The 23377-nt window shown below is 46.1% G+C and overlaps 1 protein-coding gene across 3 annotated transcripts in view; it reads left to right on the top strand.

The window, feature by feature from the left end:
• The first annotated feature begins 281 nt into the window (after positions 1–281).
• ITPRID2 (ITPR interacting domain containing 2) overlaps positions 282–23377 on the top strand; it is a 69962-nt gene continuing 46866 nt past the window's right edge. Inside the window, exons 1-3 of one of the 3 annotated variants that reach the window (XM_077916392.1) lie at positions 282–1158; positions 2164–2427; positions 3231–3279. In XM_077916392.1, coding sequence (XP_077772518.1) covers positions 2241–2427; positions 3231–3279 — 236 coding nt within the window. In that variant the 5' untranslated portion in view covers positions 282–1158; positions 2164–2240. Of the gene's footprint in view, positions 2428–3230; positions 3280–23377 lie in introns of all 3 variants that reach the window. The other 2 variants (XM_077916399.1, XM_028748163.2) reach the window with 2 other exon arrangements.

Genomic DNA, 23377 nt, shown 5'->3' with positions numbered 1-23377 from the left:
ACCTCCCCCCCACCCCACACAAAGCAGGCAAAACAAGGAAGAACTCCACCTCAAAGTCCACCTCCGTTTGATGTTTTAATTTGCCCAGAGTGACTATGGCAACCCAGTCAGATGCGTGACATAACAACATCAACAACAACCCCAAAGAGGCAATCCTGAAGCAAAGAACCCCCACAAGTTTATTTATTTCATAATATTTCTACACTGCTTGATTGTAATGTGGGGTAGGGTTGGGGAGACAAAAAAACCCAAAACCAAGGGGGGGGGGGATTACAATAGTTTAAAACAAGTGTTCCCAAGCTTGGGTCTCCAGCTGAAGGTCTCCCCATTCATGCTTCAATGGCGGCAGGTCCACTCTGGGTTACTGTTGTCTTCCGAAGTTTTACAGCCAAGTTTCAGCCATCTACACCCCAGTCACACCTATGAAACTCAAGTCACACGGTTACTGTTGCAATGTCACCATCACGTTTTTTACTTGATGTTATCTTCTGGCCGGCCCTTTCGGAGACTCCCATGGAAAGTACTGTACTTCGAATCAGTCCATAAGCAACACACCCACCCCAGATTTGTTTGAATCAGGTGACTGACTAAGCCCGGGTGCGGGAGACGGAGTCAAATCACCCAGGGAAAAGTACAGCACAGAAAGGTAGGCGTTGGATAGCTCAGCTGGTAGAACATGAGACTCTTAACTCTCAGGATTCCAGGTTCGAGCCCCACATTGGGCAAAAAAGATGTCTGCATTGCAGGGGCTTGGAATAGATGAACCTCGTGGTCCTTTCCAACTCAACCGGGAGAGCGTGAGACTTAATCACAGGGTCGTGGGTTCGAGGCTCAAATGGGTCAAAAAAAGATTTCTGAATTGCAGCGGTTTGGACTAGGTGACCCTCGCGGTCCCTTCCAACGCTGCAATTCTATGATCCCTCCGGCCACTACAAGCACCCTTGTCCCAGCCCCAGGCTTTGTTTATTTTTCAAGCGACACCGCCAGCAGGAGGAGATGAGCGCGCCTCTCGCCTCGGGTCCCCATCACGTGGGCCGCTGCCGGAGCAGTAGTCAAACTCTCCTCCCGACAGCTGCGGTATGAGGAAGTCGGGGAGAGGCGCGCTCGCCTCGCTGTTCTCCTGATCCCGAGAGCAGCGAGGGCGGAGAAGACGAGGACGTGAGTACCGCGCTGTCCTTGGAGTGCGGGTGTGTGAGGAGGGATTTGGCAGGGTCCCTTCCTTCCTCCTGATCGCGGTGGAGGCGCCCGGGGGAGGGGACCTTCCTTGGCAGCCGTGGCTTCCCCTCCCCTGGGTTAGGACACCGCGCCTTCTTAAGTGCCCTCTTCCCCCTTGTCACCACCGGGACGCTGGAGGAGGAGGAGCCGGATCCTGCCTCCCAACACTGCCTGCAGTCCCCTCCCCAGGGAAAGTGGGGTGTTGGGGGGGAGAGACAGCAGGAGAGAGAGGAACACCCTGATTGATGATATAAACTCTCCGATTTCCGTGCTCTTCACGTCCGATCAGGCTCGGGCGGGCCTGCTTTCGCCTCTGCCGGTAATGCCGCTTCATTCCTCGGCTGCTTGCTAGTCCCGGGCGCGGCGGGCGCAGCAACTCTCGGGTGGCGTCGTGGGGAAGTTTGGGGCGGCTTCGCTGGCGGGCGAAGGGCGGCTGCAGAATTTCGCAGCGGCCGGGAGCTACCAAACGCAGAGTCAGTTTCCCTCCTTCCTGCCTCCTCCCCCGGCGGCTTTGCTTGTTGCTACTAGGTTGCAACTGGAGAGGCGGAGGCACGCTTTCAAGATTTTTTTGTTTTATAGCCCTGGGAGTCGAGGGGGAGGAGTAAATGCTGGGTCGTCTTGGTCATGCAGCCGGGGACGGGGTTGCTGCTGGGTGCCTGTGGCCACATGTGCTGCTGCTGGGCAGCTGTGGGGTGGCCCCCTCGATTCCAGTGGCTCCCAGAGGAGCGGATGCGCTAGATCGGGGGCGCCCAGCGATTCTGCCGCGCCACCTCCTCCTCCTCCTCCTGCGCAACTTTTGCACAAGTCGCCCATCGCCACCGACTTGGCGCGTAATTGCGCACGGCTCCTGCTGCTGGTGGTGGTGCTTCTGCTTCCCGCAGCTCGACTCGATCGCGCGCAAAAACGAGCTCTCCTCCGGACCTTTTCTTTCTTTCCTCCTTGCTGTAGGTTGGAGGCGTTCTTCAGCAGCCGGGTGAGGGCGGGCGAGCGAGTCACCGAGAGCGAGAAGCGGCTAAGGGCTCCCGATGGAGGAGGAAGAGGTGGCTTCGGTGCGCGACGAGTGGCAAGGGGTCGCTCAAAGGAGAAAGGCCTGGGCCAAAAGCAGAGACTCTTGGCAAGCGTCGGAGGCGGAGCGGCTCTCTCCAGAGGCAGCTGAGCCGGCGCCGGAGCAGGAGATCGCCGGGGGGAAGCTGCCTTTGGCTGCCGAAGGAGGTTTGTCTTATTAGCCTCATGGTTTTCTCTCTCTTTGGCTACCCAAGAGACACTCGGAGGAGTCATGTGGCACCTAAAAGGTTAACCGATTGATTGTCGCATCAGCATCTGTGGGCTAGAGGCTGTTGCTTGGGTGTTTGATGACGACCACAAAAACTGATGCCAAGATAGAGAAATGCCTTTCAGGTTTCACAGGAATCTTATTTTGATGAGCAAATAACTGTTGGGGGGTGGAACTGAACTTTATGGCTGCTATCCTAAACTGCCATACCGAGCTCTGAAGCTCTTTCTTCCTACTGCAATATCACACTTTCTTTTCATTAGAAAGAAAATCCTAATGAGCTCACCATGCTGTTCTAGGCATGTTTACTGGCTGAGTTGAATGCAATATTATAACTTTTAGGCAGCAATCCTAATCTCGTTTACCAGCTCTGTTGAATTTGGTAGGACGTGCTTCTGAGTAGGCTTGTAAATTTAGTAAAAAAATAATATATAAATTGTTTTCAGGATTAGCCTGCAAAATTCTCAATTGTACCCTTGTTGTTCATACCCTTGTTGTTCATACCCTTGCTTTGTCCTTGAACGTTTTAAAGAAAATGTTGGGAGCTTGACTTCCCTTCTAGAAACTGTTGATATTGTGCCTTAGCTGGTCTACATATCATTTAGTTCAGTGGGATTTTTGAAAGCCAGCAGGAAAGATGCCTCTGCAAATGGCTACTTTTATCATTCATCAATGATAACTTCTTGCTTCTCCCCATTTCCCTTTTGTTTCTCTCTGCCCTTTCCCACCTCTCCCCATTCAGCAGGCTCTATTCCAAATGAAAAGATTGCAATATGGCTTAAAGATTGTAGGTAAGTACTTCTTGTACAGAATGATGCAGTTGTTCAATATATCTGCTCCATCCTGAATCTTGTAAGATATCTAGAACCTCTCTGGCCCTGAGGCTTATTAGAAATACCAATTGCAAATCGGTTTCCCTTTGGCTTCTTTTTGCCTCCCAAAATGTGTTTTAGTAGTAAATCACATGAATTGCAATGGATTTTTTCTCTGTGTTTCGACCATAATTCAACACATCCTTTAATCCTTTGCATGCTTTCTTTGGGCTTCTTTCTGAGTAAATTTGCATAGAATTAGACAAAAGTTGGGCATGCATTTAAACTCACTGATCTATAAGGAAATTCAAGCCCTCTTTATTTTGTGCTGGAATAGGCTGTGGCCAGAATATTTTGTGTGCGAGAGACAGAGATGAATGGAAGACTGCTCTTTCAGCTAAAGTTTATTATGTTGTTCAGGAAATAGCAGCTGTTCTTTGGGACGGCAGGTCCTGTTGTTGTAAAGACACAACCCATAGTGCATAGACCGGGGTGTTGTCTGAAAATATAACTGCATACCAGAAACAAAGGGAAAGTTCCATGCTGTCTCGGCTTTGTGATTTCAGCTGCGATCATAAATGCATTTAGGATGTACCGGGAAGTAAGCCGTGTTGCAACCGGTTGGATTTCCTCCCATGTTTGTAAACAAGTTTTAAATCCACCGCTGCTGCAACTGCAAATCTGCTTTAGCCTGAAGTCTTATTATTTATTAGAGAGATGTGTTGAAACCAATTCAGCTTTTGGATCAGGGTTTCTCACATAGTGGGCTATGGGCGACTTTCTCCTCGTTGTCTTGCATTGCCTCCTAGCTGATCTTGTAGGCTTTTGGTTGGATTGATGCCAGTTTGAGCAATTCCTTGCATGCTGAGTAAAGGTAGCCAGAGGACTCAGAGAAATTGGGTGTGCGTGTGTTTGGAATGAAGTAAGAAAGGAGATTCCGATTCAACATCAGGAAGAACTTTCTGACAGTAGGAGCTGTTTGACAGTGGAACAGTCTCCCTCAGGAGGTTGTGGACTCTGCTTGGAGGTTTTTAAGCAGAGGTTGGATCGTCATTTGTCATGGCTGCTTTAGCTGAGATTCTTGCATTGCAGGGGGTTGGACTAGATGATCCTTGGGGTCCCTTCCAACACTACAATTCTCTGATTCTAAGGCACGGGTCACCAACCTAAGGCCTGGGGGCCAGATGCGGCTCAATCTCAATCTGGCCCATGGACGGTCCGGGAATCTGCATGTTTTTACATGATTAGAATGTGTGCTTTTATTTAAAATGCATCTCTGAGTTATTTGTGGGGCCTGCCTGGTGTTTTTACATGAGTAGAATGTGTGCTTTTATTTAAAATGCATCTCTGGGTTGTTTGTGGGGCATAGGAATTCGTTCATTCCCCCCCAAAAATATAGTCCAGCCCACCACATGGTCTGAGGGACGGTGGACTGGCCCACGGCTGTAAAAGGTTGCTGACCCCTGTTCTAAGGGCCAAAGGTAGCATTGAAGGGAAATGGAAAGTGAGATCAAGACTAGTATTTAATAGTAATAATAATAATAATCAAATAAACAAAATGGGAATAGAAAATAGAGAGATAAGAGAGGAATGCTGTCGCTGGAGGAAGAAGGGAATGTAACAGGACCAGGAAAGAAGGGATAAAAAAATTGGCAGTTTTGGGGTATGGGATAAGGTATAAGAGGAATGTGAAAGGAAACTGGGAAAAGAAATGACAGGAAATGGGTAAAAATACTCTTAAGAGGCAAGTGGGGTGGGGAAGGAAAATAGAAAAGAAGAAGCCTCTTAATCAGCAAATTTTGCCTAAAGTAGGGAAGCCAAGTCACAATTCCTCCAGAGTAAATGGCTGTAACTTACGTTGAAGAAAGCTGAGTTGTGGAACTCCTTGCCACAAGGAAACTGCTGTGTCAAAGAATGTAGCAATTTCCAAAGATAGATTAGATATCAGTAGAACATGATGCCTGTATTTGGCAGCTGGTTTTGCCAAACTCTGCCTCCACCCACCTCCATTTTGTGACTGGCTCTGCCACTGACCCACCATTTTGTGTTTGGTGGGCCTTGTGAGTTTTCAGCTGCCTTAAGTGGGCCCTGGGGCTAGAAAGTTTGAGAACCCCTGTTCTGTATAAATGTGTTTTAGAATAACACAGTGTACCATCTGGAGATATTTACAACACTTCATTCAGTTTTCCAGAAAGGTGAATTTAAATTAGAATAATGCATAGGTCACTTAACACTGGTTCACTCTCAGTTGCACTTCCTTAATGTAATCTACCTCACAGGGTTGTTGGCAGGATATAAATGGACACCCATCTATGCTAACCCAAGGTTCCATAGAAGAAGAATGGGATGGAAAGGACTTTTATAATATCCCTTTTCTCTAGCTATGTACTTCATAATTTTTTTTGTTTTTAAGGTAAAATTAAAAACAAGAGGATTTTTAAAACATGATCATAGCAGATCAGGATAAGCCACAAGAAGTGTAGCAATTCTTTTGTGTAGGGCATTATTTTTTTTTGGGGGGGTGACAGTTAATTTGTAACATAATTTGTAACATAAACATACTTTTTGCTGCCTCTGTGGGTCCTATCCAACTTTTATCATACTCTGAATCGAGCATTGAAATGAATGGACTTACATAATTTAAATGCTTTAATGTTAGTGGATCTACTGAGCATGATGGTGGAGATCAATCGGTCTTCCAAATGACACACAGTCCATTTTCTGCCTTTCCTACTTTCCTTCTGTGTGGTTTGCTGTGATAAACACTCAAAGCAGAGCTGTGGCGTAGACACTCCCTCCCATATACAGTGTATCAAGTTTGAGGTTGTGACACAGAAACTGTAGCACAGAAAAGCAACGATTGGGTTTTCCTATTTTTTTTCGTTTTGTTGTTGTTTTTGAGAAGGAACTGTAACCCCATAAACTAGGGATGGAGAATCTGCTGCCCTCCAGGTGTTGTTGAACGACAGTTCCCATCATCCCTGAACACTGGCCATGCCAACTGGGGTGCTGGGGTTCAAGAGCACCCCATAGATCCCATTCCCTGTCCTTAAGGATCTCCTCCTCTATTGGACATGATCAGCATTCCAAAAGTTTTTAACACCTATGTGAACTGAAGTTACTTTTCTTATAAGCCAGGGGCCCAAAGAACCACCGTTCTGCATTCTTGTAATGGCAGCTCCTTGTACAACATAGCGAACCCTGTTTGAATGGAAGGAACGTTCAAATGCAGATTGTAGTATAATGTGAGGGTTTGCTGCTTGGTGAAAATCATTCTTAAAATCTCACTAGGGAATGCTGAGTGAAGCCTTTGGATGAGCCAGCTGAATCAGCTGTCTTGGATACTGGTTATTATGGTTAAGGTTCTTTGCAGTGTTCTGATCTAGAGGGTATTCTGAGCAGTTAGTTTGTTGTTGTTGTTGTTGTTTAGTCGTGTCCGACTCTTCGTGACCCCATGGACCAGAGCACACCAGGCACCTCTGTCCTCCATTACCTCCCACAGTTTGGTCAAACTCATGCTGGTAACCTCGAAAACACTATCCAACCATCTCGTCCTCTGTCGCCCCCTTCTCCTTGTGCCCTCCATCTTTCTCAACATCAGTGTCTTCTCCAGGGAGTCTTCTCTTCTCATGAGGTGGCCAAAGTACTGGAGCCTCAGCTTCACGATCTGTCCTTCCAGTGAGCACTCAGGGCTGATTTCCTTAAGAATGGATGCATTTGATCTTCTTGCAGTCCATGGGACTCTCAAGAGTCTTCTCCAGCACCATAATTCAAAAGCATCAATTCTTCGGCGATCAGCCTTCTTGATGGTCCAGCTCTCACTTCCATACATCACTACTGGGAAAACCATGGCTTTAACTATACGGACCTTTGTTGGCATGGTGACGTCTCTACTTCTCAAGATGCTGTCTAGGCCTGTCATTGCCCTTCTCCCAAGAAGCAGGCGTCTTTTAATTAAAAGCAGTTAGTTTACTGTTTTCTTTTTAGGTGTAGCCGTATGAGCAGGTGAGCCCTGCCGCTGCCATTATTTAATTCTCCTCTGGGCTGTAGTGTGGATGCTGACTGCTATTCACCCTGTCCCAAAACTGCAGGGAAATGAATGATGTCTCTCAGCCTGCCCCGCCCCTTTCTTCTGCCTCATCCTTTTGGCTAGATGTGATTTGAGGGTTTGAGCTATGGCCATCAAAAATTGCTCATCATTTCCCTCTGTGGTGTTTAGTCTGGAACCATTTCTCTAAAGCGAGACAAGGGATTGATGCGCTGCGTTCTCCAGTCTGAAGAGGGAATCTGAAACTCTTTGAGGAGGTACCAGGAAGGTAGAGTCAAACCTAGAAGCCTTGCAAAACTAGAAATTCCACTATTGTTTCTCCTTCGAATTCAGAATTGGCCAACCTTGTTCTTGTAAGGTGTGGAAAAGGCGGCTGGAGAAAAGTTTTTCAGCACTCTCTTAGAATGCTGTTATTTATTGAATTTTATTATTCATTGGAGTTGTACCCCACCCTTCCTCCTCATGGAGCTCAGGGCAGCAAACATAACACAATTTAAAACCAAAGGAAGCCAAAACATTGTAGAACAGTTAACATATCCTAAAAGCAGCTACAGTCAAAAACATCTAACATCAGTTATAGTTTAAAACAGATGAATGCTCCTAGTTGTTTTCCCCTTACTGCTTTTCTTCATTTCAGGGGAGAGAGTTTGCCATTGTCAAACAGCTGGGAATAAGAAATCCTAGCTGATCTGCTACAAATCACCCAGAGATCTACAAATAGATCCAAAGTTGCTGATGATCAAACAATTTCTTTGGCGACTGAGAGGTCTGGGATTTAAAAAGTCTTAATGTTTGCAATGTTGGGACACGGGTGGCGCTGTGGGTTAAACCACAGAGCCTAGGACTTGCCAATCAGAAGGTCGGTGGTTTGAATCCCCACGACGGGGTGAGCTCCCGTTGCTCGGTCCCTGCTCCTGCCAACCTAGCAGTTCAAAAGCATGTCAAAGTGCAAGTAGATAAATAGGTACTGCTCCGGCAGGAATGTAAACAGCGTTTCCGTGCGCTGCTCTGGTTCGCCAGAAGCGGCTTAGTCATGCCGGCCACATGTACGCCAGCTCCCTCGGCCAGTAGAGCGAGATGAGCGCTGCAACCCCAGAGTCGGTCATGACTGGACCTAATGGTCAGGGGTACCTTTACCTTTAATGTTTGCAGCGCACCAAAGGCATGGGATATTATAGTTCTGGTGTATCTCATTTATTTATACTGTGAGGGGCTATTTAATCTAGAATATGAAAATAAGTGGGAGTTTTAAAATGCCATTTACCTTTCCCGTGCCTTGTTTGAGAGAGAATTATTTCTTGGTGGTGGTACCTTAATAATAGCCTATAGAGGAGCAGGCTTGTCTTCTCCACCCAGGCCCATTAAACAAAGGAGAGGTGAGACGCTTCTGGGAAATGAGCATTTGCCGCAGGGTTATTCGGATAGCATTTTGCTCTGCTTCAGAGCATCTATACAGAACCTTCTCCATGCCCAACAATTTGCATAGGGATGCAGGGGGGACTCATTGTCCTTCTGTTGTTCAACAGCTGCAGTCAGAATGGCTAGTGGCCAGGAATGATGGGAATTGTAGCCCAATGACATTAGGAGGGTGCCAGGTTTGCCATCCCTGACTTAGTGTCTTCCTGATGCATCTTCAAAGGAACTATCTGAATAGCAAGAGCAGGCATAGGCAAACTCGGCCCTCCAGATGTTTTGAGACTACAATTTCCATTATCCCTGACCACTGGTCCTGCTAGCTAGGGTTCATGGGAGTTGTAGTCCCAAGACATCTGAAGGGCCGAGTTTGCCTATGCCTGAGAAAGAGGCATACAGTTTCACGGTCCAGTTTCAAATTCACTCACTGTCAGATCAGACATCCCCACCTACATGATCTACTTTAGGGTGAAATCTTCTCCTCACGCGCACACCCCATTTTCATCCTGTTTAGTTATCAAAGGAAGAAACTGCCTGTTTCATGTACAAAGTGGTGGTGTTTTTCAAACAAATTCCTTCAAAATGCATGCTGAATATGAAAGGAGGTAACAAAGTTGGCCATTAATTTTTTTCTTTTAATGGTAGTGCTAATTTTATCATTTGTACCTAATGTGAAATAATTTGCCCCGGCTGTAAATCCTCCCCTGATGCTGTATAAGGCTTTGTTGTCCTGTGTAAAACACAACATATAGCATACTGTTGAAACCCTTCTGGATCCACCTTGGGGCTAAGGAGGCGCCTGCAAGTTATTGCAAAGATTAATTTCATATTTCTGAGATGGATATGGCGGTTCTGCAGCCCAATTGTGCATGTTTACACAAAAGCCCTGTTGAAAAGAGGTGCAGATTTCCATCCAGTTTGGTTGCCTTCTGTTTGTGGGCTCTGTTAGAATCGGTACTTCGAAACACCTGGGTTTTAGTGTGGCTTCTTGCTGTCTTTCAAAAGTAAATGGTCTAAGAGGTACCTCTGATCCAGGCTGCAATTCGATACCCCTTTACCCTGAGAGTAAAGCCCTATTGAGCTCTATTCTATGTCAATAGCAGCATCAAAGAATAGAATTTTCAGGGCAGCTGTTTCTATATTTATCAGAGAGCAGGCTTGTAAACACACTTCCTCCAGGGAAATTTCTGGCCCCTTCAGCTTCCTTTTTTTTTTTAAGCTCCCAATTCTTTATTTACAGACTTTTATAGAAGGAAAATCACCTAGTTGCTTAGTGAGAGGTAAATCTGCTCTGCTGCCTTCCATTGCAGTGTTCAGGGAGCACCAAGGCGGTGGAGTAATCAGTAGTTGGACACCTGACATTTGAGTTGATGAAATAAAATGTAAATGAAAATTGCACTTCTCTAACATGTTTAAAAGTTTTGTTCTATTAGCAATAATTTCCGAAAGCTTAGCCATATTAGTCTGCTACTCCCAAAAAATAAAAATAAAACCATTGTGTGGCACCCTAAAGTCCTAACAGATTTGCAATGCAATCCTAAGCATGCTTACTCAGAAGTTAGTCTGTGTATTTCAATGGGATTTACCCCTAGTTAAGTGTTTTTAGGACTTCAGCCCTATGGTAAGTATAAACAGACCGGAGGGTAACAAAAATAACTGTGTAGCTAAGTAAAAAAAAAAGCTTATGCTACAATAGAGTTTGAAGAAGAAGAGTTTGGATTTGATATCCCACCTTTCACTCCCTTTAAGGAGTCTCAAAGCGGCTAACATTCTCCTTTCCCTTCCTCCCCCACAACAAACACTCTGTGAGGTGAGTGGGGCTGAGAGACTTCACAGAAGTGTGACTGGCCCAAGGTCACCCAGCAGCTGCATGTGGAGGAGCGGAGACGCGAACCCGGTTCCCCAGGTTACGAGACTACCACTCTTAACCACTACACCACACTGGCTCTTCATAGAATTGAAGAACGCAGGAATATGCAGCTGTTAGGGATCAAACTTGCAACCTTGGCATTTTCAGCACAATGCTCTAGTCTAAACAACTGAGCTAGGTGACTCAAGCTTCTTTGAATTCATTATACTATTTAGTGGAGTGTTTTTGTTTTGGCATCGGCTTACCTTGACTACCGTAAGCTGCCGTCCCTTCCACACTTTCCCCGAAATAGGTCCAGCTGAATTCAGGAGGACCTACTTCTGAGTAGGCACGTATAAGGTTGCACTTGTTAGTGAATCCATAAGCCTTTGTCAGCTGGGGTAGTTCAGCTGGTTAGCGCATGAGACCCTTAATCTGAGGGCCATGGGTTTGAGTCCCACGTTGGGCAAGACATTTCCTGCATTCCAGGGGTTGGGCTAGATGACCCGCATGGTCCCTTCCAATTCTATGATTCTTGGTGTGGGCTCACCTGTATAAGAGCCCTATTTTTGTTAGCAATTTGCTGTCAGCCAACATATAATCAATTGTGCTGGTTCTTACCCCAGACATGAATGTATATTCCCCGGGGATATCGCCCCTGGTGCAACCATTTAGGATATGAAGACTAAGCAAAGATCAGAAGATGACCAGGATGGTCGCCAGATTCTATGTACAGATGTGTAGGCGCAGACGATCTCCTAACTCAAACTAGTGCGTTATGAAACTCCCCAAACACAGTTCCATGGGTGACTGGGTCAACTCCCTGTGGTAGTTTATTGTTGTACATGGTTTTTAAATTTATTGTTGTACATTGTTTTAATTGTTTGTTTTTCTTCTGTGACTGTACCCCCAAGTGTGTTTTATAAGCTGATCTCCGACCTTAATAAATTATCTATCATCTATCTATCTATCTATCTATCATCTATCTATCTATCTATCTATCATCTATCTATCTATCTATCTATCTATCATCTATCTATCTATCTATCTATCTATCTATCTATCTATCATCTATCTATCTATCTATCTATCTATCTATCTATCTATTTATCCATCTATCTATCTGAGCCCTGCTGGAGACCAGTGTGGTCTCACAGTGGCCAGCCGGATGCCCTTGAGAAGCCCACAGGCAGGAGGACACTTTGCAGCAGCTCTTCCCCCAGTTGTGCTTCTTCAGAGGCACACTAACTCTGACAGTGGAGCCGCAACACCGCCATCAATAGCCTTATACCCCATTAGTTTGCCTAACCCCCAGCACATCGCATGGGAGCAAATTCCACAGTTCCAACTATACCCTGCCTGAATAAATAAATAACCTTTTTGCCCATCCTGAATCTTCTGACGTTTAACTTGGTTGGATGTGTGTATGGGAGGGAGAAAAAACACTTCTGTACGTTTTCTTTGCTCTCTGAATAATCTCAAGCACTTCTGTCGTGTCTGACATTTGCCTTATTTTTCCAAACAAAGCAAAAAACAGCGCCAAATGTTGCAACCTTCCCTTGCAGGGCTTCAGCCCCCTCAGTCATTTTGCTTGCCCTTTTCCTGCCCTTTGTCCAGCTTTGAAGCGTCCTTTTTTTGGGGGGGGGGGGTGCCGCAACCAGAACTGTACACAGAATGGCACCGTGCAGTTAGTTTACCTCACGAGCTTTTGCTCTGGAAGAACCTAAGTTTATGACTTGTAGACTTGTACGGAACATGTGCCGATGCCAAAAACAACAACAATAACAAAAAGGAAATAAAAAAGAGTAGGTATAGTCAGAAGCCGAAGCCACGAAAACTGCCGCCAACAATGTGGCTGGTTAGTCATTTCTTGTGTGTTTGTTGTGGTCGTGTTCCACCCTTCCTCCAAGGAGCTCTGAGCGGTGTGCATGAGGGCTGCCTCATCTTATTATATGTTAGAAAATGTCCTGTCATATGAGAATGTGTCATCCCTCCACCGCTCATGGCTCTCTGACTTGGTTTCGCTAGCAGTTCCCTAGAGAATATAAACTCTCTCTCCCCCCCCCCTCCATTTCCAGATAATAGCAAATAATTTCTTCTCTTCCCATGAGGCAAGTTCTTTAGGCTCCACTGCATGCCTTCTGTGTCCATCTTTCCCTCTCGCTTTTGTGTCCTCTGTAAGTTGTTCCCTCAGGTTCCTGTTTTTGAGTTGGGCGCCTGCGTTTTGTAGGGGGCTGCAGTTTACTGAGTCAGGCGTTCTCTGACCACTCTCCCATCTACCTCTTCCCTCGAGTAGTCCCACTTCCTGTGCCCTCTTCCAACACCACAGACTTTAACCCAGTTCTTATTGGCACTTCTGATAAAAAGGTTGCACTGGTTTTCCACCCTGGGTGTTCACCATAGATATGCCAAGAGATTACAGTGATGGCGTTGCTTGTCTACAGAGAATAATGGCCAACAGTGGCTTTCAGTTGTATAATGGAAGTCGATGCCCCACATAGCTGGTCCTGCTATCTTGGCCTTGTGAGGGTTTTCCTCCCCTCCCAAGCCACCCTGACCTTTCACTTTCTTGAGTAGTGCTGCTGTGTGTCATTCTATTGCAGACCATTTCCCCTTGAGCAAATACAACATTAGCAAACATTTTATGACATCACAGTAGCTCAGTTGATCCCCGTGATTAGCCCTCTGACAGATGGAAAGCAGATGGCAGCCTGTGGCTAGCCTGTTTCTGTTTGCCGAGGGTATAATTGTATTGTTCCCTACCACATTTCACAAACGGAAATAATTAACGCTCCTGTGCATGGGGTGGGGTGGGGGATGTTTGAGACTACGGGCAGAGTTCAGCAGACCAACAGTGGCCTGGTGCATTATGGCCGTGTCAGCAAAATCCAGACTCTCATGCATCACAAGAAGAAAGTGGGAACTAAAGGCTCCTGCAAGAAGATTTCTCTAGATGAGAAAAGCACCAAGGCAAGTCACACACTGCAGGGAAAGTTAAAATTATGCGAAGGACACACATTGCATGAGTGCTACCGTACTTTTCTGCCTACAAGATGCCCCCATCTATAAAACACCCCCTATTTGAGGGGACTCAAATTTGAGAAAATTGGGGAGGGGGGGGAGAGATGGCTCAGAGTTTAGTTTTTTTTTTGCAGAGGATTGCCCAGAGTTTTACAGCGTATTTTTTTTTGGGGGGGGGAATTGCCAAAAATTGCTCACACGCAGCATAGACACCAACAATTGCAGGCAGCAGACAATTGCCCACTTCTCACAGCGACAGACAATTGGAAACAGACCCTTCCCCACAAAAAAATTCTTACCCGACTGAGAAAAGCTGTCCGCTGGCAATCGCACGCATCCCAGAACAGCCGCTGCCAATCGCGGCAGCGACAGCCAACCAACAGCAGTGTTTGCTGCAGAAGCCAATCACCAACCCAATTAGAGAAGCAGCAGACAATCCAAAGCAGCCCTTCTAGCAGCCAACAATCATCACTGACAAGCTCCTGCCAATCACCTGTTCACCCCATTCACTATCCATGGATAAGACGAGGCAAGTTTTTGAACATAATTTTAGAGTAAAAAACCTCGTCTTATACATGGAAAAGTACAGTATTTGAAGGATGTTCATAGAATCATAAACTGGTTGGAAGGGACCATGAGGAGAATTATCTAGTCCAACCCCCTGCGATGCATGAATCTCAATCAAAGCATCCATGAGAGGTGGCCATTGAATCTCTGCTTAAAAACCTCCAGTGAAGGAGAGTCCACTATGGTGGTTCTGTTTTACAGCTGAAGAAGACTTGACACACAGCAGTAAGTGGCAGAGCCCAAGAACAAGCAGCAAATCCATGGCAGGGAATTCTTAAAGCGGAAACTGCATCTGGTATTGCAGTGCTATGGTTTTCACAGTAGTGATGTATGGAAGTGAAAGCTGGACCATAAAGAAGGCTGATCGCCAAACAATTGATGCTTTTGAATAATGGTGCTGGAGGAGACTCTTGAGAGTCCCATGGACTGCAAGAAGATCAAACCTCTCCATTCTTAAGGAAATCGGCCCTGAGTGCTCACTGGAAGGACAGATCGTGAAGCTGAGGCTCCAATACTTTGGCCACCTCATGAGAAGATAAGATTCCCTGGAAATGACCCTGATGTTGGGAAAGATGGAGGGCGCAAGGAGAAGGGGACGACAGAGGACGAGATGGTTGGACAGTGTTCTCGAAGCTACCAGCATGAGTTTGACCAAACTGCGGGAGGCAGTGGAAGACAGGAGTGCCTGGCATGCTCTGGTCCATGGGGTCACAAAGAGTTGGGCATGACTAAACGACTAAACAACAACAAATTGCAGTGCCTCTGAGCATATGCGGAATGCTTTGCTCTCAGTATTAAGGGAATGTGTGTCCCTTTTCCTCTGTCAGTGCCCACTTTGAAATTAAGAAGCAGAGTGACTCTGAGAAGGTCAGAGTGCCTTTACGTTGTCACTTCTTCCACAGTCATAATAAAAGAGCATTTTCCTTTGTCCAAGGCTCAGAAGGATGGGAGCAGGTGTGGTTTCACCCAAAACAGGACTCTTGCCAATAATGACTCTCCTGGCTGAATCTGATCCGCTCCAACACACTGATGCCAGGGAATGGGGTGGACAGAGGTGGTTATAGGGTATTACGACCAGTTCGGCTGCACTGGCTGCTGGCATTGCAGGGGGCACTGCAACAGTGATGCGGAACAGAGCATGAGAGGTGAGGGAGCCCCAAATTTTAGCAACGCACCGGGCGCTGCTGAAATTTGAGAGCCCCAATCTGCCACTGGGTGAGTGTAACGTTGGTGGTGGGAGCTAGTAGCAGGGCCCCACTTTCCCTTAATCTGCACTCTTAGTGTGAGCAGGTCTTTTAAAGGATTTGGAATTTGTGAAGGCTCCCTACAGCTGAGGGGAAAAAACAATCTGCATGAGAACATCTCTTGGTCTTGATCTCTGCTTCACTTTCTTTACAGCCCAGCATAGATATTAGGAGTGCCTAACCCTACTGATTTATTATTATTATTTTTTAAAAAATTGGTCCTGGGTGTGTCTGCATAGGAATGGGCCTCAGGTTTGTTTGTTCTGCACATTTGTCAGCAGTTCATGAAGCTGATAACCACCCTTTCCCAGAGCAATGGATAAATGAGTCCATTTCCCCTTCTGTTCCATTAGGGATTTTTATATGCAACAGAGTTAGCCTATGTTTAAAACTGGTATTGAATCAGAAAAGTTACAGATATCTGCCTGTTGTTTTATGGAAGCGACTTACCGTAGTTCGATCTAATCAAATTGAGGCTCTAACAAGCATCCCAATTTCACAAAATCAGCTAAAATCATCATAATTGAACAAATGTCATTCCTTTACAGATAGCAGTGCAGTTTGTTATCGAAAAATCAGAATTACTCACACAGGATTAATGAAACTAATATGCATTGCTTATAATGGTTTCATTTTATTATATTAATTTTGTTGTTGTTTAGTCGTTTAGTCGTGTCCGACTCTTCGTGACCCCATGGACCAGAGCATGCCAGGCACTCCTGTCTTCCACTGCCTCCCGCAGTTTGGTCAGACTCATGTTTGTAGCCTCGAGAAAGATCCTGTGTTATATTAATTACACATGGGTAATTTTGATTTTTTGATAGCTAATTAAATAGGAAAATTATCTTTGACTGTGTCAAAGGAATTCATACTGTAATAATTATTTTAAGCTGCACCCCACCAGCAGTAGCCAATCCTGCATCTCCTTCCCCCTGCCCTGGGTTGGGACATCACTTGCATCCACACTTTCCTTAAATAACAAATCATATAGCTTATAACTTTGGGGAAAGCAAATTTGTTGTACAAGAATGCTATTTGGTCATTTCTATTCATCTCAGTCATTCTTTATGATGTGTTATGAAGAGCTCGCAAAGAGAGCTTGCAAACACGGGCAAGGATTCCTGGAAGAGACTGAAGAGAGTAAGATTGTGTCTTTTGGAGCCGGAGGGTGTGTGTGGCTGATGGCTCTATGGGAACACAGGATCTGAGAGGTAGGAGTTCCAGCTGAGAGGAAGCCAGGCTGAGGGAGGAGTTAGCAACCAGCAGCAGTCAGACTTAGCTCAGTGCAGATCCTGGGAGCTCGCAAACAGACCTCGCAAATGGGCATTTAGTGGGGGAGTTTAAAGGGGAGGCCCAGAGTTCTGTCTCTTGATGTGCATAGGACCAGAGACATGGAGGGCGAGGGAGCTGCTGCAGTGATCTGTCAATCCTGTGTCATGTTTGTCATTCTGCCAGAGAACAAGCAACAGGACACTTGTAGCAAGAGCAAGCTGCTTGTCTTGCTGGAAGAGACTGGAATTTAGGAGTTTAGGGGTATAAACTGTTCAAAAGGAATAGGCCAAACAGGAAGGGAGGAGGAGTAGCATTGTACAGTGGTACCTTGGGTTACATACGTTTCAGGTTACATACGCTTCAGGTTACAGACTCCGCTAACCCAGAAATAGTACCTAGTGTTAAGAACTTTGCTTCAGGATGAGAACAGAAATCGTGCAGCGGCGGTGTGGCAGCAGCAGAAGGCCCCATTAGCTAAAGTGGTGCTTCAGATTAAGAACAGTTTCAGGTTAAGAATGGACCTCCGGAACGAATTAAGTACTTAACCCAAGGCACCACTGTATTTAAAGGATGTGTACACTTGTGATGAAATCCATGACCTGGAGAATAAAAAGCGGATTGAGAATATATGGGTGAAAATTGTAGGAGAGAGAAGCAACAGTGACCTTACTGTGGGTGTCTGCTACAGACCACCAAGTCAGACTGAAGACTTGGATGATGCCTTACTAGAGCAGATTACCAAACATTAAGAAAGGAGAGAAATAGTAATCATGGGGGACTTCAACATCCCCGATATCTGTTGGGACTCAGACTCTGCCAAGAGTATAAGGTCTGACAAATTCCTCTATTGCGCCACTGACAATTTCATTTCCCAGAAGATGGAAGAAGCAACAAGGACCTGGTCTATCTTGGACCTGGTCCTCACCCATAGAGAGGAACTGATTAATGAAGTGGAAGTACTCGGAACTGATTAATGAACTGATTAATGAAGTGGAAGTACTCGGAAACTCGGGAGGAAGTGCTCATGTTTTCCTGGGTCCGTTGTTGTTTAACGTCTTTATAAATGACTTGGATGAAGGAATTGAGGGGATGCTCATCAAATTTGCAGATGACACCAAACTGGGAGGGGCAGCTAATGCCGCAGAAGACAGAATCAGAATTCAAAATGACCCTAACAGATTGGAGAACTGGGCACAAGCTAACAAAACTAAATTGGAGAACTGGGCACAAGCTAACAAAATGAATTTCAATTGGAACAAATGTAAGGTTCTGCACTTGGGCAGGAAGAACCAGATGCACAAATGCAGGATGGGGGACACCTGGCTTGCTAGCAGCACATGGGACCACACTTGGAATACTGTGTCCAATTCTGGGCACCACAGTTTAAGAAGGATGTAGACAAGCTGGAACATGTGCAGAGGAGGGCAACCAAGGTGATCAAGGGACTGGAAACTCAGCCTTATGAGGAGCTGGGTATGTTTAACTGGGAAAAGAGGAGACTGAGAGGAGGTACGCTACCCATCTTCCAATATCTTGAGGGCTGTCACATGGAGGAGGGAGCATGCTTGTTTTCTCCTGTTCTGGACGTAGGACTCAAACCAATGGCTTCAAGTTGCAAGAAAGGAGATTCTGACGAAACATCTGGGAAAACTTTCTGACAGTAAAAGCTGTTCAGCAGTGGAACAGGCTCACATGAGAGGTGGTGGACTCTCCTTCATGGATGATTTAGCTGAGTTTCCTGCACTGAAGTGGGTTGGACTAGATGACTCTCGGGGTCCCTTTCAACTCTATGATTCTATGCACTCTTATTGTGCCAAGGGCATGAGAGATCTGCACAGTAGTGAGACAGCCCAGGCAATGTCTACCCTGTGCATGCATGCTTGGCATTTGGTCGCTTTGAACCCAGTGGAACTTCTGAGTAAACGCTCATAGGATTAGGCTGCCCTCCCCCAGGCCCTGTTACAGGAGATCTATTGGTAGACTGGCTAGATGCCTGTGGAGGATAGCATAGCTTGCCATGCAGGGGTGAGAGAGACTAAGCACTCTGAAATGTCTCTTGCGTAGCGAGACTTGTTCTTTTGCATCTGGTCACTGTAACCACTCTTGCCTTTATATTTTGAAAGAGGGCTTCTCGCTGTTTGTTTCTGTGTTTTGAGTTGGTCTTCCGTCCTACCTACCCAAATCGTGACCTTTCGGGCCAATGTAATCATCTATGTGTTGGCCTTCCAGGGGTTTGATAAACCTGTTTTTCCTGCTTTTTGGACTGACTACAAAAAGAAAAAAAGAAAAAAGGCAGTTGTTGAGCACTTGGCAAGTCACAACACACGCTGGGTGGGCTGCAAGTTGTGTGGGCTTCTTTGAACAGCTGCATGACAGGTAGAAGTTCAACATGTTTAGATTCCTCAGCACAAAAGGAGCCAAGGGGAGGGGAAAACATTGCCTGACACACTTTTGCCTGTCGTGGAGCAAGGGCCCGCAAATGGTGGGGTGGAACTTGCAATTCTATATTTAACATCTTGCCATTTTTCAACATTTATTTTAAGTCTTCTGAATGACTCTGGGTTGTGGTGGAGGCGGGATTCCCTAGTCTAAATCTTTTTCCTCTTGAGGAATGTTGATCATGACTGGACAAAATTTAACTTTTAAAGTAACCTCTAACTGTTTTAGGACTTTGTGCTAAAGATCCTCAGATGGATATAGGAACCCAGAGATAAGTGATTTGAGCATTTTAGGACTGGGACTCCAGTGTTGTGGTAAATGCATTTTAGTATTGCAACAGCCCATCTGTGGTGTGTCACAACTGCTAATGTCCAGTTTTTAAAAAATAGTATGGTGTGCTCGTGTGCAGAGTTAGCTACGTGTCAACCTCCTGGTGTCAATTGGCTTGTATAATGTAACTCTACATAGGACTGAGCTGTTAGTTTAGCTAAATCAAGGCAATCTTGTGTTTACAAGCTTGGGGGTCCAACCCGCTGAAATTTAGCATTCTTAAATCTCATTTATTCCCTTGGAATTTGAATCATGGTTAAGGTGGCTGTCATGTGTCCACTTGCTTAAGTGTAAGTCCCAGGGGGCATGCACAGCATTCAAAATTTACCATGTGCATTTTGCACCTGGCTATCGGTTAAACCACAGAGCTTAGGACTTGCCGATCAGAAGGTCGGCGGTTCGAATCCCCGCGATGGGGTGAGCTCCCGTTGCTCGGTCCCTGCTCCTGCCAACTTTGCAGTTCGAAAGCATGTCAAAAGTCCAAGTAGATAAATAGGAACCGCTCCGGCGGGAAGGTAAACAGCGTTTCTGTGTGCTGCTCTGGTTCGCCAGAAGCGGCTTAGTCATGCTGGCCACATGACCCAGAAGCTGTATGCCGGCTCCCTCGGCCAGTAAAGCAAGATAAGCGCCGCAACCCCAGAGTCAGTCACAACTAGACCTAATGATCAGGGGTCCCTTTACCTTTATCGGCCACTTACAACCTAGGTGAAGATGCCTGGGCTCCAGAATGGTGCCTGACGTCTCCACCATCTGGAGGGGCATGTCTGGGGATCCTTGGATCTTGATTGCCTTAACACTCTAGCAACACATCTACTGGCGGAGGAACGGGTGTTCGGAGGGAGCAGACTGCCCCCAGCACCACTATTCCGGTAGGGTGCCATCGCGGCAGCCCCCCGGACATGCGCTGCGCACCCCCATGTGCCGGGCACCATGCTCCCACAGGCAGCGTGTCACACCCCCAGAATGCACACCATGCCCTCACGGGTGGCATACCATGCCCCTGGGATATGTGCCACGCCCCTGTGGGCGCCACGCCCCCAGGTGCACCACGCCCCTGGGGGCGCCAACCACGCCCCCGCCTGCTCTCTTCCCCCAGTAGCGGAGCGTGCAGCTTCGCCACTGAACACATCCTGTAGAATTCTATCCATTATATTTTATCTGCACAATCAGAATGAATTTCAGGAACCAAAAACTCACATGCTAAAATACAACTTTTGAGCCTTCTGGCCCCCAAAATAGCAACTAGGAATTCTGTTTTGGCGACTGTAACCATGGCCATTTGGCACCTAGCTTCTATATCTGAGTTTCTAACGTTGACATGCTTCCAAGTAAACAAACGTAGCATTGCATTAAATCATCCAGTTGATTTCTGAAATTTGCACCTTGCCTTTCCCACCAAATGCTGCCCATCCTAGTTACATCCTTGGCGTTTGAAGCTACAACTGCGCCAAAAGATGGACAGTCTTAATGGGTTTGCTCTGCTTGTCTTTGGCTGCTGAGGTAAAGAGAAGGTGGGGGTGTTCGCTTATTTAAAGAAAGCTTATCCCTATAGGAGTCTTTAACAAACAAACAAATCTGTGAATTGTTCTACGGTTTGCATGGGTGTCTTTGTTTTCCAAAGCGCAAGTTTTCTGTTTTGCATCAGCTGTGGTGCTCTTGTTCAAGCAGGTATCGGTGAAGTCAGGGCCTCTTTTCAGCCGGAACTTGCCAGAACCTGGTTTCAACACCTCTCAGGTGGATGCCATTGCCATTATAAGAGAACACGGGGGGGGGGTGTTCATGGGGAGTTCTGTCACCTCTTTTTCTAGAAAAATAATGCTGTGTGAAGTGAATGGGAGCCAGTGACTCCGTAATGCAGGTGTGAGCAACCTGTGGCCATTCAGATAATTCAGTCAGCATGGCCAATAGTCAGCGGTGATGAGAGGGCACCAGATTCTTCACTCCTTCCATAAGGAGGTTAGTTTGGGAATTACACTGCTATTTTTCTGTGGGAAATCTGAGAAAATTGGGCCTCTTTTTTAAAATAAATAAATACATTTACAATGTACTTCCTTGTATTGATATTTGGGCTGGGCACACACACCCCTTTTTTGTTCTTGTTTCCTAAATATGTACTGCTGTTGTAGACAGCCAACAGTTTGAAAAGTCATCCTTCCAGAAAATTGGGAAAAGGCTGGTGGTTTTATAAGGAACTTCTTTTCTGGGATGTTGTGCCAAAACGTCGCCCCTGAAATGTAAGCGGGCAGTATTTAGCCAGCAGGGAAAGACTAATTCTTTAAAAAATAAACAGCACACACACTCAAGTTCAGACAATAAGAATCAGCTTAAGCTTAGGGTAGAGGATTTCCTTGTTTGTGTGTGCCCACAGATCCCAGGGGCTAGCTTTTCCTCAGTCACTTTTGGTTGGCCACAAAAACAGGGCAATACCTACTTTGGGGTAAGGAGAATATTCATTCATTGGTGGGGGAGAAGAAAGCACCTTTTGGTTTGATTGATAGGGAGTTTGCAAAATGCCTGAGAAGAGAGAACAGATTTGACGTCTGGAGTCTGGTAGATGAGTTAGCTTTCTGGAAATGTGCTGCGTTGATGTATTGCATGGGTGATCCTCCTGAGTTTGATGCTTTCTTTCATTTAAAAACAGATGCACTGGGGCACACCCCTTTCCAGAGCTTTCTGAAATAGAAGGGCTTGAAGAGGCTGGTGGTCGTCGTGGGCTTTCCTTTTTGGAGCTGTTCAACAGCTAGAAATATTCATGTCTCCCTGCAGTGGAGATGTGGTGATGATGAAAGGAGGACTTGGTTACCTTTGCCTGCCTTGTAGCTGTTCAGCTGTTCACCACGCAAGTACCGTATTTTTTGCTCTATAAGACGCACTTTTCCCCTCCTAAAAAAGTAAGGTGAAATGTGTGTGCGTCTTATGGAGTGAATGCAAGCTGCGCAGCTATCGCTGAAGCCAGAACAACAAGAGGGATCACTGCACAGTGCTCCCTCTCACTGTTCTAGCTTCTGGCTTAGCTGCATGCAGCCTCTTCAGGGCAGCGGGGAGCCTTCATCCCGCTGCCCTGAAGAGGCTGCGCAGCTATCCCAGAAGCCAGAAGAGCAAGAGGGATCAGTGCGCAGCAATCCCTCTTGCTCTTCTGGCTTCGGGGATAGCTACACAAAGCCTCTTGAGCGCAGCGGGAGTGCTCCTGCCTCTTCACTCAAGAGGCTTTGCGTTGCTTTCTTGTTTCTTGTTTTCCTCCTCTAAAAACTAGGTGTGTCTTACAGTTGGGCACATCTTATAGAGTGAAAAATACGGTAGTTGCACTCTTCCCCTGTGGCAGCTATAGAGTGCAAATGAAGATTGCAAATGGAATGGAGATGGGTGTCCTCTCTCTCTCCCACACCACCTCCACAAGGTTCATATTCACTCTTTATCTTCTCCCCCAGATAGTTCATATGCCACAAGTGAGCTGCTTTGGTATGCATTCCCTTGAGGGCTAGGATGTTTGCAAGGCTGTTTGGAAGATGAAGCTTCAAGGAAAGCAAAGAGGTGCTAAAACGGCTAGAATAAGTTGATAAGCTGGCTAGACAGGGATTTTCTTTTCGCACAACCTTGGTTGGTTTGCTTTTGTGTGTGAGAGCTATTTAGAACAGAGCAATATTTTGTCTAGCTATTCTCATGAGCGAAAGATTTCAAGGTTTTTGTATTCTAATTTGTTTCCATGAAATCTAAATGGTGCTTTGTGGCTGTCCCCATTTTATGGATGGGAAACTGTGACATTTAGGCATTGTGTATTGTCAAAGCTCCACAGATATGGTAGCTGGAGAGACCTCTAGCACTCTGAAAAGCTAGTGAGAAACGTCTCTGTCAACAGAAGCTCATAGTTTTGCTCTTACTGCCTGTGTCTGCTAG

This window comes from Podarcis muralis, chromosome 1, assembly GCF_964188315.1.
Source record: "Podarcis muralis chromosome 1, rPodMur119.hap1.1, whole genome shotgun sequence".
Lineage (NCBI taxonomy): Eukaryota > Metazoa > Chordata > Lepidosauria > Squamata > Lacertidae > Podarcis > Podarcis muralis.
This window is presented reverse-complemented; position numbering and strand designations above follow the sequence as displayed.